The sequence below is a fragment of the Bidens hawaiensis genome, unplaced genomic scaffold (genome assembly GCF_021521415.1).
Source record: "Bidens hawaiensis isolate Kalapana, Puna unplaced genomic scaffold, B.hawaiensis_p1.1 tig00025180_1, whole genome shotgun sequence".
In the NCBI taxonomy this organism is placed as follows: Eukaryota; Viridiplantae; Streptophyta; class Magnoliopsida; order Asterales; family Asteraceae; genus Bidens; species Bidens hawaiensis.
Genome location: NW_027494005.1, coordinates 272,017 through 294,032, shown reverse-complemented (window position 1 = coordinate 294,032; position 22,016 = coordinate 272,017). Strand labels below are relative to the sequence as shown.

The 22,016-nt window shown below is 33.7% G+C and overlaps 1 protein-coding gene across 1 annotated transcript; it reads left to right on the top strand.

Annotated features, from left to right (window-relative positions):
• Nucleotides 1–728: 728 nt before the first annotated feature.
• LOC143571004 (uncharacterized) lies at nucleotides 729–2,317 on the top strand. The gene is made up of 5 exons (XM_077056519.1): nucleotides 729–1,034; nucleotides 1,097–1,172; nucleotides 1,269–1,387; nucleotides 1,496–1,600; nucleotides 1,763–2,317. Exons 1-5 carry the CDS (start codon nucleotides 729–731, stop codon nucleotides 2,315–2,317), a joined length of 1,161 nt encoding a protein of 386 aa, XP_076912634.1.
• Nucleotides 2,318–22,016: the final 19,699 nt, after the last annotated feature.

Sequence of the window (22,016 nt, the reverse complement as noted above, 5' to 3'; positions counted from 1 at the left end):
AATTAATATCTGAGAGGAAGTAAGGAGACGTTATATAACGAAAGGTGCTTGCCAACCAAAAGGTCATAATTTTCCCAAAACACAAATTTGTGGACAATTGAGAAAGTTTCAAAAAACATGGTTTGGTCGTTTTTGTTGGTTAGAATATAGTGCATCAAAAGATGCGGCATTTTGTTTGTGGTGTTATTTGTTCCCTACCGGTAATAGACATGGGGATGAAGACTTTATCAACCATGGTTTTAGAAACTGGAAAAAGGCAATTGAAAATTTTCGTGATCATGAAGGAGGTCAAAATAGTAGACATAATCATGCTAGAGTTCAGTTTGAGTTATTTAAAGATCAAAGGCACAATCTAGACAATGTATTGTCACAACAATGTAAGCAAGATGAGATTGTTTATCGTGTTCGGTTAACCGCTGTTGTTGATGTGATTCGATTCCTTTTAAAACAAGGTTTGGCTTTTCGTGGGCATGATGAGTCTATAAGCTCTAATAGTCGAGGTAATTTTCTTGAACTTGTCAAATGGTATTGTGAACGTAATGATGAAGTAAATAAGGCGTTTAATTCAAAATCACATGGAAATAATCAGTTGACTTCGCCTAAAATCCAAAAAGAAATAGTTAATGCATGTGCTGCGGAGGTAAGAAAGATTATCGTGAACGAGATTAAAGATAAGTTTTTTTTCTATTTTAATTGACGAGTCTCGTGATTGTTCTATAAAAGAGCAAATGGCAGTGGTTTTGAGATATGTGGATGATGTTGGAGAAGTGATTGAACGGTTTGTTGGGGTAGTGCATGTTACCGACACTTGTGCATCATCTCTAAAAAGTGCTATTGATAATTTTTTTGCAAAAAATAATTTAACAATGTCTAAAGTTAGAGGTCAAGGTTATGATGGAGCTTCCAATATGCGTGGGGAGCTAAATGGATTGAAGCAAAAAATTTTAGCAGAAAAAAAATGTGCATTTTATATACATTGTTTTGCACATCAGTTACAATTGGTAGTCGTGGCCACGTCATCTGAATATGCATCTGTAAGTTCTTTTTTTGATTACCTTACAAAGATTGTGAATATTGTTGGAGCTTCACGTAAAAGGAAAGATTTGATTCGCAAAAACAACATGATGATTTTGTGAAACGAATTGAGACGGGTGAAGTATGTACAGGAAAAGGTAAAAACCAAGAAATGAGTTTAGCCCGAGCCGGTGACACTCGTTGAGGTTCCCATCTTAAAACTATACTTCGACTTTTAGACTTGTGGAAATCAGTGAGAGAAGTGCTTATTGCTTTGTCAAGAGAGGGCACTGATGCAAAAACTCGAGGCATTACGCTTGGTATGGCTGAGAAAATGGAAAACTTTGAGTTTGTCTTTATTGCTCATTTAATGGTAAACTTATTAAGAAAGACAAATGACTTGTCACAAGCCCTACAGTTGAAAAATCAAAATATTGGTAATGCGGTTTGATTGATTGAATATATGAAATATGATATAAAGAAATACAGGGATGATGGCTGGGAGGAGCTAATGAATGAAGTCACCACATTTTGTTCTAAAAATGAAATTAATATGCCTAATATGGAAGACCTCATTCCAGGGCGAGTTAGAAGGACAATTGATAATGAGTCACAGACATATCTCCATCGTTTTCGCGCCGATATTTTTTATCAGATTCCTTATTATTATTTATTTTTGTTAACAAACTTCAGCTTATAACATTTTTTTCTAGAAAACTTTCTATATTTTATTTCTACATGATTCTAGGTTTTTGATCTTCTTCTTAATGAAATGAATGAGCGTTTTACTAAGGCAAACTCGGAGTTGCTTACATGTATAGCGTGTCTTGACCCTAGAGACTCATTTCAAACTTTTGACCGTGAGAAGTTACTACGGCTTGCTGAGTTATATTTGGATGATTTTAGTGGCTTTGAGCTTGGTCAACTAAGGATACAACTTGATCGGTACATTTCAAATATGAAAAGCAATGAAGTTTTTTTCGGTCTTCATGATATCGGAGAACTTGCAAAGAAAATGGTTCAGATGAAATATCATATTACATATGACCTCGTCTATCGACTAGTTGAGTTGGCTTTGGTCTTGCCGGTTGCAACAGCTATCGTTGAAAGATCATTTTCCGCAATAAAGTTTATCAAGACTAATTTACGTAACAAGATGGGTGATAATTTTCTCACAGATGCATTGGTGTGTTATGTAGAAAAAGATATTTTTGCAAATGTAGAAAATGAAGCAATTCTACAGCGATTTCAAGCTATGGGACCTAGAAGATGTCAGTTGCCGGCTATCGGTAAAAAAAAGTAAGTTGTGTACACCATTGAATTACGAATGTAAAACAATTATAGTACGACCCCCCATTTGGAATTTTCTGGTTCCGCCACTGCTTGTATGCAACATTGCTACAGAAACAAACATGTCACGTTGAGTAAAGACGGTGGATATTACATTTTTATTTGGCAAGGATATTGGCAGGCCTGGTAAAAGCATAGTTCATAGCCAAATTATTATGCAATCTTTTAAACAATCAACTGCATTGGCATGTGATTAAGTATATTTAGACGTCACATACTAGCATGTTAGAAGTGAACCATGATGATCTCTGATATGTCCTCATGTATTGTGCCCATAAGGATTTGTATGTATTGGTATTATTGTTAATGTGACAACTTTTTTGAGTGATAGATGAGACTAAATTTGGTTCACAACTTTGAGAATAAGGTTTTGGTTCATTATGTAAATCAAGGATCTTTGATAGGCTTGACATGACAGTGGTATTATGGTTTACAACTTTCTTGTAATCAAGGCTCTTTGATAGGCTTGACATGAGAGTGAATAGATAAACCACTTTTTTCATTTGAAGCATCATAAGACAACATTTGGATTCATAATAAGGTTTGGATTGATGAGACTAAAATCAACATAATATTACATGAGAATGAATAGATAAACCACCTATTTACATTTGAAGCATCACAACACAACGTTTGAATTCATAATGAGGTTTAGAATGATGAGAGTAAATGAACGCAACATTGAGAATAAGGCTTTGATTCATAATGTAAATATTCAAAAATAACAATAACAAACATAAGATAAAAGTGCAGCAATCTATGTAGTTACTAACATAACAACACATACCATTTATGAAATTAGTAATAACATCAAGAAACAATGCTATTTTAAAACCAACGATACACATGAGTTGTGTTGCGGTTCATCAAACCTAGCACTTCTTATAGGGATATTAGCACTTCTTATACCGCCTATTACAATTGAAATGCCTAAGTAGATGCTAAATATTTATAATTCCATAAGCATTTCAAAAGAGAATCAGTTGGTCTCGTAAGCTTTGCAGGCCGGGATGACGGCGTCCACTGCCTACCATGCATCATCCCAGTCGTTGTCATAACTTGGGCAGGCCAGTATGATGGTTATGGGCGGGGTGAATTTGAGAAAAGATGTATTGAGTTTAACGGTTAAGAACATGATGCAAAGGGTAATAACTTGGATGAACCACCATGGATATACAGTTAAAGTATTGTATTTAGTTTATGTAATAAATTTGAGCTTAAAATTGTCAATTATAAATGCAACTTTTTTTTTCTTTGGATTCAAGATTTTAACCAAAATTCCCTTTTTGGACAAAGTGGTAATTAGAATACAGTTAGCAGACTAAAGGCATTTCGGGTATTTGGCATATATAAGTGAACTACATTTCAAGTTAAAGTTTCAAACAATGTATTTAGTTTTAAGACATGCAGTTTACCATTGTATTTAGTTTTGAGAATGTAATCAGATTTACCTCAAAAGTCAAAGTCGAATAAAAATGCAACCTTATATTATTGAGTAAGATATCCGAAATGTGGTCTATAACATAAGGGAATTTCGGTCATTTGGTATACAGTCAAAGGATATTAGCTAGCAATATTAAAAGTCAAACAATATATTTAGTTTTAGACATACATAGTATGTTTTACCATCAAATAAGAGCAGTATGCATTCCCGCCCAAATATTTGGAAAACAAATAAAAGATTATCATTATTAATATTAATAATGTTAAAAAAATTAAAAAAAAACATGAGCCTTACAAATTTCTCACCCAACCAATTGCAGATTAATATATCAAGAAAAATGTTGTCCCGGTTGAAAAGAAAGGTCAAACATTAGGCTTGGACTCCTTTCAGAGCAACAAAGTTAAAAAAAAATCAATATCTGACCTCCATCTATTCGAGTCCTATCGATAATACCCATAAAAGGGGTTGATTTCTGATCGTTATTGTCTTTAACCGCCTGAAAAAATGAGTCCGAACAAATTAATCAAAAACCGTCTTTTGAATCAATTTCAAAATTTAGTTATTTGTTCACTATCTTAATTACAAATCTTACTTTTGGAATTGAACTGAGTCAACAATATTAACAATTAGCATGTAAACATAAACATACTGATGTGGCAGCTGCCAAATCAGGAACCAGTCTAGAAAACTAAGGGTGTGAATTTTTAATAACATGAAATTTATGAGTTTGGGTATAAGCTAAACAACTTTGTTTGCATTAAGTAGTTAACGTCGCGTTAACTTGGTTGCATACATCAAAAATATCATTCAAGTAATTAACTCCTATAATTAATAATTTCAAGCCGCGATTACATACATTAAAGATAGCAATATTCCAAATCACTAAATGCTGATCATCCTAAATAAGATAACCGCACACTCGTATTATTTCCTTTAATAAAGAAACATATCAAAAAAAAATTCTTCTAAACCTAGTTTCACCAAAAAAAAAAAAAAAAAAGGAATGCCACTTCCCAATATGTTTTTTTAGGGTCTGAGAGCTACCATTCACTTCAAATGTACTTCAAAAAAGAGTCTTGTTAAGAAAGAAACCTGAACTTTAATCAGACCAAAACTTCACGAACACAGCAACAACGATCTTCATAAATGACAAGATAGGATTACTTTCTTAGCTAGTAGATTTCTTTGTTGATGCTGCTTTTTCATATGAATCACTATTTGAGTTCATGTTTAGCACAAAATTAATAATCTCAAATACCCATCTATTAAATCATTTGAAAGATGATTAAATGTTCAATATAACCATTACATTGAGCTATCTTGCAATTTTTTTTTATATCAAATGGACGAATAAATAATTTCTGGGCTTTGCTCCTTATACAAAAAATTTACCAAAAGTTGCTTGTAGATCTGTTAACATGGCCATGTATAAAGTGTGATCCATTTCAATCATAGTTGTGTTTTCAAGTCACCCAACCTGCCAATGTTCTTAGATTATACTCACTTTAGGTATATGATATAAAATCTACTTTTTTTTTTTGAACTGTGATATAAAATCTACTTGGTTTCTGATTTGCTCTACAATCTAGATTAAAATAGTTTTAAAGTTTTTTAAAACTTGTTAATAAATAATGAAAGCAAAATTAATAATAAAAGTGGATTGTTTATTGTTATACCTCTTCACCTGACACGTAAAGTACTGGAGCCGGTTTATCGAGTTCTTTTCCTTCTGCTAGAATTCTTACAATCTATCATGTAAAATGGATTTTCAAGAGTGTTATATAATGCAGTAGTGCATTCCTGGCATAATAAAACAAGCCAAATTCACCATGAAATACATAAGAAAAATCTTCAGTCTAAATTATCCATTACAAATCATTAAAATCAAAAGTTTAGATCATGCAAAATCAATAATCAACAAAGTTTGAATAATGATTCACAATTGAAGTAGAAAATTTCAACTTAAATAGCACAATTTCAACGAACAAATTCTCAATCGCGTGGGACCGGATTCAGTTGAATGGGTGGTAAAGGATGGTGACTGCCTGATTGTGAATGAGCAAAATATATATATATATATATATATATATATATATATATATATATATATATATATGTATATATATATATAGGGAAGGGTTCAAATGAAAATCCTATTTTAATTTAAAAACTATGAAAACTCTTTTTAACCAATCACAATATTTTCTTCTTTTTTTTATAATTTATTCTGCCAAGGGTGTTTCAGTAATTTAAGAAAAATCTATTTATAGTGACATGGGCATCTAGGGCTGTAAACGAACCGAACGAACACGAACAAGGCGTTGTTCATGTTCGTTCGTTAAGAAAATAATGTGTTTACGAACGGTTCATGAACACTTACCGGACGAGATTTTATGTTCGTGTTTGTTCATTAACGAAATTAATGTGTTCATGAACACAAATAAAATCGACAGAGCCTATAGATTGAGATCAATGTATTCATCAATGTGAATAATGAAAGCCTGTAAACGAATCGATGAACATGAACAAAGGCAAGCTCGTGTTTGTTCAATTAACTTTAAAATAACACCGACACTTAATTGAACAAATATTTGTGTTCATGTTCGTTTATATAAAAAGGGACATTAATTGTGTTCGTTTATTTAAAATCTAAACGAATATAACTAAACAAAGATAAACGAACATAAATGAACAAATATAAATGAACACAAACAAACATAAATGAACTTAAATGAAAACACTTAAATGAACACAAATTAATAAATATAAAAACCTTTAATCAGATTATCTATCTAGATAATATTTAATTATGTTCTATTAATACATAAACAAACATAAATAAACAAACATAAAAGAGCATAAATAAACAAACATAACGAATGTTCATGAACATAAATGAACGAACGGAACACGTGTTCATGTTCGTTCGCTTAATTAAACGAACACAAATTTTTTGTTCATGTTCATTCGTTTATTAAATAAACGAACATAAACGAACTTCCCACCAAACGGTTCACGAATAGTTCTCGAACGTTCTGTTCATTTACAGGCCTATGGGCATCCGTTTTTTATCTCATCGTAAGATGCATCTTAATTCCAATCCATTTAATTCATCCTCTTTCACGTATTGACTTTTAATATTCCAAACTAAATTCATAATTCATTAAAGATGACAACTGTTTGTGCTTAGACGTTTAAATTAGAAGCCGTTGGCCTGTTGATATATAACATGGGTAAACTTTCAAATGCATAGTACGCATCATGCAAATGCATCGCAGCCATGAAATATGACATAAAATACATAATCGATCATTACATTAAGTGTTTTTCCAATTAATAATTATAAGGTTTGAAACTGGTACAATTTCTAATACAAAACCATAAACTTAATTAATGTGCAATCCTCTTCCTTTCCTCCAATTTCTTTGGACCTACATCCACATATTCATCATCATCAATCATCTTTCTTTTTATCTATACCATGGAAGTCTAAACCAAAAAATAATAAATAAATGAGCAATACCAAACAACTTTTTTTGTAAATACAAAAGCTTACCACTTGCATTTTCTTCGGCACTTACTCCATAATCAAGAAGATTAATAATAATAATAATAATAAATTGTTAATTAGTGCACATATGAGAGCAAGTGACTAGTACAACCCAATTACTCCATAAGCAGGTACATACATGAAAGAAATCCCAATGTAACATACAATGAACAGATCACTAAACACATATGTATCAAATAATCCAAGTGTTCCATATAATCCACCTCCAAAATACGTATATGTTTAAAAATGCATGCAATAGTTGTAAACAATGTTATCAAATGAAAACAATATCATTAACACATATGTAACAACATCTAAAGTGTAAAAAAACCACCAAATATACCAAAAGGAAAAAAGCTCCATATATGTATACAGAGCAATATCATAAATAGCGAAAACCAAAACATATATGTATTCATAAAAAAACAAATCAATATCTAGTAAATATACCAAAAGGCAAAAGCTCCATATATGTAGACAATGCAATATCATACATAACGAAAACCCAAAACATATATGTACTCGTACTAACACATAAACACACCGAAATGTCAAATACATGTGTGTATACATTATTCTTACCACAATCTAATTTAGTTACCAATCTTTTAATTATATAAAGAACATATATGTAACAAATAATATAACTACATATATGACATCATACCTACCCAAACATATATGTATCAAATCATATATGTGATTACAACAAATGTTATCCGGCTACAAAATTAACAGATTAAACTCCCAATCACATATGCACCCATCAATGAAATTAATAACTTTACATACTTTCATGGCAATGATAAATAAATAAAAAACTAATTACATACTTATAATAACATTAACTATTACTAACCTGATTTAGCTCGCCTTCAAAAAACTCGCACAGTAACCTTCAATTAAGTTGCCAATATGAAAGCACGCATCTGTTATTTGTGCGGTTAGGGTTTCATAAAACCTTGCTTTATAGTCGCTTTGAAATTTGCTTACAGATACTCTTTCATTTTGAATTGTTGGATAATTTTGAATAGAGGATTAATATAGATAGAATCTTTAGATAAGAAGGGGGGATTTCGTTGCAGGAAATAAATAATTTTACATCAAAACAAATGCCTTCCAACCAAAAATACCCCTAACTCAAAAAAAGGCGGACGGAGTTTTTAAAAGAATTACATTTATGCCATGAAATACTAGTAACCCTTGATTGGTTTTCATTAGTTTAGATCAACGGCTGTAATTTACTAAATTAGTTTTTTAGAAACCTTGGTTCTCAATAGAACCCTCCCCTATATATATATATATAGAGAGAGAGAGAGAGAGAGGAGAGAGAGAGAAGAGAAGTTGGCTAGAGATCACCCACACGATCAAGAATTATGCAATCCCCAATTGGTTTTATACAATTTGAGAACGAAACAAATGATTATCAAACGATTGGAAACTGATTTAATCATAAATGAATCAATTGAAGGCGGTAAGCTGAACAATATGAAGTTAAATCATTAATAGTTTAAATGATTGGAAACCTATTTAATCATAAACGAATCAAAACTAATCATTAATATCGCTATGAGTATTTACCGAGTGAAGGGGAAATTAAGGATCGAAACCTTTTGCATGCCTAGTGGAAGAAATAGTAATTTCACAAAAACTGAAGCTTCGTCAAGTTGTATCGAGCGCTTTAAAAGGGAATCGAGGGATTGTCAAATTACTTTTTTCTGTCCAATTATGAAATTTCTTTTTTATCCCTGTCATGTAATTGTGAAATTATCTTCACTGTCCATCACTCGTGTTTAATAATATAATATAGATTATGCTAGGTGGACAAACAATGTCAAGCAATTTTAATGATTTGATTATGAAACACGATTACTTTAGTTGTAAAATCAATGTGAGAAAAGTGTGACTACACTTCAGGTTCAGGTCATGCAATGAACTATATAATTGTAACTCCTATCTCATGGATAGCCACATAGACATGGTTCGTTAATTAATTTTGAAAAACAATTACTGGACACATTAGTTTGGTTATGATGATTCACATAACTTAATTCGACGAATTGACAACTAAACGTGGTATACCTAATTACTACTGAAGTATGCATGGACGAATGCATGCTTATAAGAGAGTTGACAACTATAGATATGCATTGCGATAATGATTAGTGTGTGTGTGAGTTTACATGTTAAGAACTGTGGATTTTAATAAAAAATAATAATAATTGTCATCTTTGATTAAAGAATCTGATGTAAAAAATTATGTTATTCTAGCAACCATACTAAGAACAAATTATGCTTACGATGAGCATGAGAATGTTTGTAGAAATAGTGATTCTAAAAAAGTAGTTTATAAACAAAATTAGGTTATTTTTTTACTAGAAGAGCTAAAACTTTATTTTACAGAAAATCTTACGCATTTACTATCTTGATGTAAAATTATACACTTACCATGACTTTTTATAATGGTACCATTTTTTACATCATAAATCATATCAACCCATATAATTATTAGTTATAATACGAAAACATGTTCTTGACAACATTCATCGGTAAAGATAAAATATATAACTATTGGGTTATGCCTACGCGCCAACTCAATATTGTATAAAACTTATATCAAAATATGAATGTTGTAACCCTGTCGCAATGACAAATTCATAACTTTGTAAAACATTATAATTTTAAATTGAGGCGTTTACATATTTCCACTTTCTAAGACCACTAATTTAATATTATCTTGATGTGCGAATATATATATATATATATACACATACTAGATTTTATCCCCGTATTACGGGGGTTGTTTTGCATTATTCGTTTTTAATATTTATATATTTATATTTGGATTTTAATTTTATTTATTGTAAGAAAGTTAATAATTAATATACTTGAGGTTTGAGATGAAATGGTTTCACAAATAAATGATATGTTATAATCCGATTTAAAAGCTATCTGAGTTTGGTGATACCCATTACCCGTTTATTTTCTTTATTATAAAATTGTTTCTTAATTATAAATAATATATTTTTTTTAAATAAAATAGGATATTAATTTTTAGTATATTCCTATTTTATAGGATTTTCATATCAAATATTTGATGAGATTATTTTTTAATTTAATGAGATGTTATAACCCGTTTAAGAGCTATCTGGGTTTGGTGAGACTCATACCCATGAATTTGGGTTAAATCAATGAGAGGCCTCAATTTAAAAATCAAGAAATCTGGTGGCTTCCATAAAAAAGGGGAGCGACCACATCGCGACACATAGGATTTTTGGGTTTTCTTATATATATAAATATAACAGATAAAGGATCCAATACAATAATCTTTCATCGTACATTAAGTACACGACAACCTTAACTCTTGATTTCAAAAGCACGCTAACCCTAAAATCACAACTAAGCGATCTGTTTGTCGTCCACCGCCTCTGCAGTCCCTTCAAAGTCCACTGTCCATCGTCACGACCATCTTTTACCATCGTAATCACCGACATCTTCCATCACGACCATCGATCGTTGTTCACAGGTTAGTTGATCAATTTCCAATTGAAATTGAAATCGTTAAACCTGCTTGATCAATTAACCTTGAAATTGATCCATTTAATCATCAATTTAAAGCTTCAATCGATAAATTTTGAGTTTTGATTGATGGGTTTTAACCTTGAATGTATCAGAGTTTAAGCCTGAACGTAGTTTAACCTTGAACGTTTTAGGGCTGGAAATTTGGCTTGAATGTTTTTGGTTTTTTAACCTAGAACTTATTTCGCGTACCAATGTACGTTAAGCAATTATTGTACGTTAATGTACCCCTATATATATATATATATATATATATATATAGGGGTGAGTTAAAGTAAAAAAAAGATAGTTTTCTAAGAAGAGTAAGAATAGATCTAGGCCTTTAAATCTAGGATATAGTGGTTCATATTAGTAGTTTCCAAAATACCAAATACTTTCCTATGATCTAGGATTTTGGCTACATAGTTTCCTTGCTATGCTCACATAGTTTCAGAGCTTCATTTTAATCCTTTTTTATCATTCTTAAGAAACTTTATATTTTTATTTTAACCCTTTTCTATATATATATATATAATAAAGCATTTAGCATGGCATGTTAAGAACTTCTTTTAAAAGTTTTATACGTATTTTATGCATACTGTATAACATCTAAGGCAAAAGTGTTAATGACATAATAATAATAATAACAACAACAACAACAACAACAATAATAATAATAATAATGTAACATCCAACTTTTGTTAAATAGTAAGTAACAGAAAGTTTTGTTATTAACTGTGTGTCGTTAAATTAGTCGTGTGTTAAGTGTTTGGATAATATTTGGACTTGGAATTGTGAGTGGGTTGTGGGGCCCTAGCCCCTATATAAACCCAACCCCTCCACTCTTTCGTCATTTCTTTCCTTTCACAACACACACACACACTCAAGAACACACACACTTTCTCTCTACATTCCGGATCCAAATCCATGTAAGAAGAAGGAAGAATCTCGTATGTAAACACCGTTTAACCAACAAGAACACGTCCAGATCTACGAGTTGGTCCAGATCCGAACCGAACCCGAAGCAAAATGGTGAGTTTTGGTTTAAAAGGGAAAGTTTTGTGGTTGATTCGACATGCAAACTGATAGAACGATAGATCGGGTTGTAGAACGTAAGAAAAACATAAACTTGGTAAGTTATAACCTCACGGGAGTGTTGTAGGACAAAAGATGATGTTCGGACCATGAAAAACACGGGTATACAAAGTTGGTACGACCCAAAACTCATAAAAAGAGTAGAATCGGGTCCTAAGGAAGAGTCTCGGAGGAAAATGGCCTTAAAATAGTGAAAATGAAGTAAAAATGGGTTTTCATATGAAAAGGAAATCGCATCGCATGACCATGCGAAGCGAAAAAGTCATGCGAAGCAAAATACTTCCAGCGAAAAAGTCATGCGAAATTCCATGCGAAGCGAAATACTTCCATGCGAAGCGAAATTCTTCCATGCGAAATTCCTCCCATGCGAAATTGTTTAAGTTGCTATTAAAACGTGACCCGATTCATTTTATGATGCGTTTTTGATAAAGGACCTATTAAGCTCAACCCCAGCCAGGGGCTCTGCCCCTTGGACCCTGCTAGGAGCTGCCGCCCCTAGACCCCGCTACCAGGGGCGCTGCCCCCGGACCCCCGTTAGTTGAGGGTTTCATTAACTTAGATGTAGGAAGTAGTCGTAATGGATAATTGACACGCGTAATGTATTGTACAGTTAGCCGTGTACAACTAAGGAAGGGCATTACCATTAACGGCGAGAGAAATCGACTCCAGGTGAGTTCTTGCCCCTTTATCTGTTATGTTTTCAGGGCGTGTGCATACTCCTATGTGGTAGATAATACACTTACTTGATTGATAAGTGTATGATACGTGTATGATTGTGTATTGAATGTATTGTTACATAATGATTGTATGAACGAGTATGTATATATATTTATAACTAGAAGATATGTAAAGTATGCACGTATGATAAAGGTATGGTTATTCGAGACAGAAGGGACCAGACCCTTATAATATCTGAGATGTTAGGGACCAGACCCTCATAATATCTGTGATGTTAGGACCAGACCCTTATAATACATGTGATGTTTAAGATAGAATAGTTTATAGTATAACATAGGGTTTTATGAAAGAAAGTATGTAACTACGTATTCATGTATATAAAGTATGTATGAAAGAAGTAATAACAGGTAAGGTATGAATACGTATCTTCGGACACGTATGAGTAAGGATATGAATTTAATGTATGTTAATTGATTAACTAGAACTCACTCAGCGTAGCTAACTTTTAGTATGCGCGCAGGCAAATAGATTGAGGTAGCTGGCTTGAGGAGGGACACATGGCATGAGCTAAAGAGACTGGCTTATATGAAGAAGTGTCATGACTATTTTATGTTAATGTTTATTAAAAGACAATTTGTATGTTAAGACATGATTTGACGTTTTGTAATGTGATGGTTGATGTTTTTAGTTTTCCGCGAAAGTTCTTAATTAACTCTGATTTTAGAACTGTGTTTATGAGTAAATCCAACACCAAAGTAGGGTTTCCGGGAATGGGGCCTTACAAATAACCCCACCATTATACTAGATTAATGATTGCAATTAATTAGATAACCAAGTTATAATAAGCTCACTAACTCACACATTAACAAAATGAACTCATCCTTGTAGGGCCAATATTACATATTGTTTTTAGGATTGTATATGTCGTTCTAGTTTACTTTTAGTCGATTTATTACATACTCGGTATGTTTATTTTGTACGTTTATTTTATAAGTATTGGAGAAATGGGGACCCTATAAAAGGGCCACTTAACCATTTCTCCAAAGAACTAAAAAAACAACATTTTCTCATTCAAGAATGTAAGGCCCCGAACCCGGTGACCCTACTTTCGTGTTGGATTTACTCATAAACACAGTTCTAAATATCAGAGTTAATTAAAAACTTTACGCGGAATATAAAACTTTCATAAAACATTACATATCAATTCATAATCATGTCTTAAAACATTCCTCTTGTCTTTCAAAATCAAAACATAACTTATAAAACATATCAGATCTTCAGATGCCAGGCTTTAGTCTTCTGCCATGTGTCCTCCACTCAAGCCAGCTGTCTCATCCTACTCATCTGCGTGCATACTAAAAGTCAGCTACGCTGAGTGAGTTCTAGTTAATCACACAATCATACAATACCTTCTTACATTTCATACTTAATCTCTTAACTTTCTTTCATATACACCTAAGTGCTCTTACCTTCATTTTTACTTTCTTACTTTCTTTACATACATAATCATACGTTCATTTTTACCTTCATACTTTCCTTACATACATAATCATACTTTTTAAAGAGCCTTTCGCCCTATAACCTCACAGATATTATAAGGGTCTGGTCCCTTGTTTTCGAATATTAGAAGGGTTCGATTCCCTAACATCACAGATATTATAAGGGTCTGGTCCCTATCATCACAGATATTATAAGGGTCTGGTCCCTAGTTTTCGAATATTAGAAGGGTTCGATTCCCTAACATCACAGATATTATAAGGGTCTGGTCCCTATCATCACAGATATTATAAGGGTCTGGTCCCTAGTTTTCGAATATTAGAAGGGTTCGATTCCCTAACATCACAGATATTATAAGGGTCTGGTCCCTATCATCACAGATATTATAAGGGTCTGGTCCCTAGTTTTCGAATATTAGAAGGGTTCGATTCCCTAACATCACAGATATTATAAGGGTCTGGTCCCTATCATCACAGATATTATAAGGGTCTGGTCCCTAGTTTTCGAATATTAGAAGGGTTCGATTCCCTAACATCACAGATATTATAAGGGTCTGGTCCCTATCATCACAGATATTATAAGGGTCTGGTCCCTAACATCACAGATATTATAAGGGTCTGGTCCCTTGTTTTCGAATATTAGTAGGGTTCGATTCCCTCTTCGTTACCATACAACCATACATCATACCTCGAGTATTATTAGGGCTCGGTACCCTTTTCGTAACTATACAACCATACAACCGTCATTTCCTTCTTTTATTAACTTTATTACGTTCATACACATAAACATACATATCATACTTACCATCTTTATAACGTTACAACCTGACAGTACGTGCAATATCCGAAGATCGTTCACGTACCATCAAGCAATCATTCATACATATCACATATATCACATATGGCATACACTTATCACTTAGGATAAATGTATTAACAACACATCAAGTATGCACACAGCCCCGAAAACATAACAAGGAATGGGGCTAGAAACTCACCTGGACTCTGCTTCTTCCTCTGGTAGCTGTAAATCCCTTCTTTAACTGAGCTCGGCTAACTGTACAAGTTACACGTATCAATACTCGCCTGACCTAATCTGGTGGCCTAGTATTAGCTTACTTTAACTTATCGCTTTATAATTTATTTTCTAATCAAACTTGGCTTTAGGCGAAGTTAACCCTCGGGCGAACTTAGCTTCAGGCGAAGTTAAACCTTAGGCGAACTTGGCTTCAGGCGAAGTTAAACCTTAGGCGAACTTGGCTTCCGGCGAAGTTAAACCTTAGGCGAACTTGGCTTCAGGCGAAGTTATCCTTAGGCGAACTTGGCTTCAGGCGAAGTTATCCTTAGGCGAACTTAGCCGTAGGCGAAGTTATCCTTAGGCGAACTTGGCTTCAGGCGAAGTTATCCTTAGGCGAACTTGGCCGTAGGCGAAGTTATCCTTAGGCGAAGTTACGCTTGAAGGCGAAGTTACGCTTGAAGGCGAAGTTCATCAGGCGAACTTAATCTTGCAGGCGAAGTTATCGCGCTGCAGATCTGTTTGCCCATAACTCCTTCGTTTCTTAGCCAAATAACTAGATTTTGGTACCCACGGAATCGTATGATCGGCGCCTACAAATCCCAACCATCAAATCGGCCTAAAATCGACGTTTTAGGGGTCCGATTTGGGCAGTTTGGGTTTCGGGTCCGGTTAACCCATCCAATCCTAACCATTTTCAGTAATATTAGCTTTGTTGGATTTGTTCTTACCTTACCAACTCATATCTATCAACAAAATCTCGGGTCTCGGCTTCGAATCTTGATCGGTTAGAATGTGTGTGTTTTGAGTGTGTGAAAAAAGAAGGTGGAAAATGAAAGATATTTTGGGTTTAGGGGATATTTATATCCCTGGAATCCCATTCTCATTTAACCCATCTCACGCAATCTAAGCCCAACTCCCTCCTTACTCGACACTAGCCCGACCCATACCAACTCCTATTCTTTTATTTATTTCCCGAACCCGAGTCAACTTTCCCTCTATTATTAAGTAATATAATTAATATTATCTTGAAATTTCGGGATGTTACAAAGAAACACTTTTGGGAAATAAACTTTCTCTCTCCATCTTCTTCCTCCTTTCTAGCAAATAAACCAAAAAAAACTAAGATCCGAGATACGAGTGTCGTTGGTGATTTCTGCTAACCAACAACACGAATTGATCCGAGTCAAGTCTTGAGATCCATCTAGAGGCCCTACAAGTGGTATCAGAGCTTTCGGCTCGATTTTTGTGATTTTCGGGTTAAACTTTTCGGGTTTTAATCTTAGTTTTTGTTGGATTTGAGGTTGATTTCGTGTTACTCACCTCTTTTGGAGTCCCTTACACCTTGAAAATACACGAGAGTCACCAAATCTAAGTTTTTAGTGTCCGCGCTCAGATTCAGTTTAAAACTCAGATCTAGGCCGATTTATTAATTTTTAGACTAAAGTCTTTTTGACTTTTTTGAAGTTTGGGTGTTATATTCTCAAAAAAATAATAAATAAATAAATTTGCACCGGGTACTGTAGTAGTCGCTTCCGAGGTACTGTAGCAATCGCGGGGGGGGGGGGGGTTAACCACATTGATGTTATATTTATATTATAAATTTGCAATGGTTTGTTTGAGATCAACATGAAGTTGTTGAATTCACTACCTTACACATGGAACATCAATGTGGTTACCATCAAAAGAACCACAAACCTGTATACCATGACACTCTCAGAGTTGGCTTCTACCATCAAGTCTTTTGAAATAATGGAAGATAAGCTCCAAATGAACAATCAGTCCAAAGAAAATAAAGTTGGGACAAGTAATAAAGTTGCGACAAGTGCTACAAGTGAAAGCAGTCATGCATGTCCTATCATTCCCAACACATCACCAGCTGATGAGGTAAATCACAATCTTTGTTCTCAAGCATGCATCAACAAAGTCACATACTATAGATATCATCAAGACGAAGTTTTGAAAGAAAATGCAAAACTTTGTCAGTTAAATGCTGAATATGTAAAAGCTGACAAGATCTACGTTGAAAAGATTAAAACTCACCATGATGATGTGGCAAATCTTAAACTTGAGATTTTTATAAAGGAGCATGATGTTATCTATTATAAAAATATAATTTCTGAACTAAAAGAGGAAATTGAGAATTTGAAACTTGATGCTTCTGACAAAAGGGAAAAGGAAAAGAAAATTGAAAGATTTGAAGCATCATCTGAGAAATTGGATGATCTTATTGGAGCCCAGAGAAGTACTAAAGTTAAAGCGGGGCTAGGATATGATTATTCAGCGGTGCCTCCACCAATGAATGATAGTTATACTAGTTTGCCCCACTTTAGCTATAATACTTCTCCTGATGAAGAGATGGCTTATCGGATTGGTAAAGTACCAAAACCAGTGAAATTCGTTCCTGCTTCCTCTCCATCAACTGCTCCAATTCCATCATCTGATAAGTCTAACGTCAACGTGTCTTGTGTAGCAGGTGATATAAATGGTGAATGTGAGAAAGTTAACCAGGGTTGTAAGCCAAAAGGAGAGTTAGAAACCCGTTTTGAGTCTTATGTGGGTCTAACAAAAATGATTAACAATCCTGTCTGTAATAAAGTGTGTGAGTCAATGTTAGGAAGTTTAAAGTCAGGGTCAAATTATGTATTTTGTGAAAATTCAAGTGATGATAGTTGTACAATAACAATGAATGTTCTTCTTCTGACTCAGATTATGAAACCGTTTGTGATGAAACTTTTGTTGAAAAATGTGTCAATGAAAGTAGGCCTGTTGAGGTGAACATATCAAGTTGTTCATCATCAAGTTGTGAGACTGAGGATAATTCAAGTGAAAGTAAAGTTTTTGAAAATGAAAAAGCAAGTACTTCTTTTAAATATGTTCCACCAAATAAACAATCATTTTCTCAAACAACCAATCAATCAAGAAATCCTCAGCCATACAACTACTATGGTCATTATCAATAAAATTTTGTTGATCCTTATTACACAAATGGGTTTTATAATCATGTTCCTTTTTAAGGATCACCTTTCCCACCACACCAACCACATTATAGTTCAGATGAGTTCTATGGCACTCCTAGGAGAAAGTGTTGTTTTGTGTGTGGTCACTCTTCTCACCTTGCAAGACATTGCAAGCACTGGTTCAAGCAACAGCTTGATATTCAAAGGCGGCTTAGTCGGTCCCCAAAAGGAGCTTTTAGTAGCCCTGATTCAAAGACTGATCAAGCTGATAGTGAACCCAGTGAAATAGATTTGAGATCCAAAGTAAAACACAAAAAGAAACCTTTTTGGAAACCAAGAAGGATAAAATCAAAAAGGATCCTAAGACTATAAAGTCTAAGGATTCACCAAAAATAGTTTCAAAAGCAAGAAAAGAGAGGTCCAAAATTGCCAAAACCAAGGAACAAGTTTTTGCTTGGATTCCTAAGGACTGCTCTTCATCAAGTGAGGCCCCAACAAGAAATAAATGGTTTTCAGGAAATAAAATTAAGTTTGGTCGATTTACGGTTGACCTTCCCGGGACAAAAGTGTGCCGGGAACCCATGTCTATTTAAGCGCTTAGTGCATGCAGGGTCAATCAAGGAGGACTATCAATAGTATTAGGTACTTAGATAGTGATTGCACCCGGCATATGATGGGAGACGACCCCCATGCTATTTGATGCTAAACCATTCGATGGCGGATTCGAGTCTTTCGTAAGCGACATGGGAGAACAAACTTCAAAGAAGGGAAGCCTTGTTTAAATGGTTCAACAACAACTTTTCGAGCATTTCTCAAACTAACCTCGTCCAACTACTTCTCTCAAGTGATGGATCCAGCATCAGCTGTTGGGTCTCGGTTTGAATCTCTTCAACTGTGTCATACAATGTGATAATGCTTGCTTAAGATAGTCCATCTAACAACAACTTTGCTGACCTTTTCATTAAAGCCATCGATCATGCCCGGTTTGAATTTCTGGTCGAATCGCTCGGCATGATCAATTTTGATAAAAACAACCTATCTATCCTTTTGTTTTAAAATTGTAAATATTTTTCAAATATGTCACAATTTTAGAAGGAGAAAATGAGTTAAGTTTAACTCACCAAAAAGATTTTCAATTCATCTTGAGAAAAGAAAAAACAAATCATTTGATTTAGCAAAAAGATTTTACATTACTTTTAAGAAAATCTAAAAGGAATTGTCCCGTTTAGAGGGAGCTCCTGCTTAGAGGTAGTCGGATAATTAAAATTTTCAAATTTTGAGAAATTGATCCGACCATTGGAAAATGATAGTACATTGATATGCAATGATCCTAGCGCATGAAAAGAGTAGATCAAAAGTCTACAAAATCACTCACAGATGTGTAGACAGGCTTGACAAACAAGTAAGTGTCGGGTGATATAAACCTAAATTCCTGCCGGTACTAGTGGATATATGATTATGAAGCGGTTGCATGATTCTGTGAAGTCATATTCATGAAGGCGGAAATGTAGTTATACATGTCATACCCAAGCCTCTCTTTACCTGATCACAGTTGCCTTATGAAATAAGTGTCAATTTTTAATCTTTATTTGAGTAAAGAAAAGCCTCATAGAAAGGCAAGAAAAAGAAAAACAAAAGAGTCATGAAAAGAAAAAGAAAAACAGAAAAACAAAATGAAAAATCAGAAAAAGAGTCGTTTAGGATTTTAACTTCTGCTTTATTTCTTCATTTATTTTGATTCAAGCCTTGGACTTTCTCTATTTGTAGTCATACAAGATCTGATTGTTAAGGCTCTGAATCTTCTGTTTTCTTTTGATTTTTCTAGATTGAGTCAAGTGTGCAAAAATAAAGCACAAAGTGTCAAGTATGTTAATAAGAATACTGTGATCAAATAAGAAAGGTTTAAGTCAAGTTGAGGTGATATGTTAACACAAAGTAGGCCCGAGATATGATGGAATCAGTAACATGTTTGATTAAGTGGGGACCACATAAGCACCGTGCCTAATTGTACTTTAAACGTATCACTTTGGCATCAAAACACTTGTCAAGTTAAACAAACGGACAATATCTACAGTCGGTGATGAAATTGTGACATAATAATATCAAAATGGAAACGCGATCTAGAGCTTTGCAAATCAATATGATTCCATGTTGTGATCTTTCTCACAAAAATATTAAAATAATTTAGAAAATTTTGTAAATATTATTGATATATAATATTAATTTCATCTTTACTACTATCTTTTATTGTTTATTTTGATTTTGTTTTATTTTAGTTTCAACTTCAAAATGTTATGTATATATTTTCGTTATTTTTAAAATATATGAAAATGCCAAAAAGATTTTAAGTTTTTATTATGTTCGTACATATTTTGTTAAACTTTTGTTTCATTCAAAATCATGTGTTTTGTTGTCAAGGTCGTTCATGCAAAGTTCGTTGGAAATCTGGGACTTAAATAAATCATTTACAAGTTGAGGGACAGAAATTGGGAGGGCCTCTGAACAAATTCTTCCTTGACCCTCGAAGGGTCTGTGAACGAATCTTATTCGTTCTAAGTTTTGTGCAGGTGTATATGGACAGGTAGATCAAGAGCAAGTCTGCTTAGAGTTGTAGGTGCTGAAGCGCTTAAAAGAAAATGAGAATGTGAAAGTTGGTGGTTGAACCTAAAAAGGAACTAATTGTATTTGAAAACAAGGAAAGAAACCAGTCGGCTCAAGAAAGTCAACAAAAGAAAATTAGATGTCAAGCCTCGCGCATCTGATGTTTCTAAAATTTGTTGTTGCCGATCCTTCCTAGAAAATAAGATAAGAACGGAAAATAAAGATTTGTCCAATATCCAATCTGGTTCAAGACCCTGGATCAAGACAAGTACTAAGTTTCAAGAAATAAAGACAAAGCAAAGAACTTGACGAAGGTTACTCGACATACTCAATCCTAGAGGGAGATTGTAGGGCCAATATTATATAATGTTTTTAGGATTGTATATGTTGTTCTAGTTTGCTTTTGGTCGATGTATTACATACTCGGTATGTTTATTTTGCACGTTTACTTTGTAAGTATTGGAGAAATGGGGACCCTATAAAAGGGCCACTTAACCATTTCTCCAAAGAACTAAAAAACAACATTTTCTCATTCAAGAAACACTTTTGGGAAATAAACTTTCTCTCTTCATTTTCTTCCTCCTTTCTAGCAAATAAAACAAACAAAACTAAGATCCGAATGTCGTTGGTGATTTCCGCTAACCAACAACACGGATTGATCCGGGTCAAGTCTTGAGATCTATATAGAGGACCTATAATCCTATTTAACCCAAACATTAATACACCAATGAACTCATCATCGTGGTCGCATGTCTTTTTATTCTCAATAAATTCATTGAATTTAAGGTGCCTAATCAATTGATTTAAGGTTTATACTATATTATATCTATATTATTGAATAGACAAATCGGCTATTTTGTCATTTGATATCAAGCCGCTAAAATTAATGTTGGTTACAGATGGCGATGGTTGTTATATGTATATGCGATGATTGAGAATATCAATTGATGGCCACGGGCAATTGAATGCCAATAAATATAGGTCAATGCTAATAAATCAATTCAGTGCAAAGGAATCAATTCTGGAAGGCCTCTTAGTATACCCGATGATTGCTTTAAGTACTCTCCGATGCTGCCACTGGACGGAAAAATCACCTTCCAATTAAACGCTTCCAATTCACATATCTCACCTCCTGCTTGACTGTTAGGGTTTGTAATTTAACATTCACGCCGGCGTCATCTCAAGGCATTATAATATTATGGGATTTGGGTATCAACAACAAACCGACTGTAGCTGCCATCGCTTATGAGCT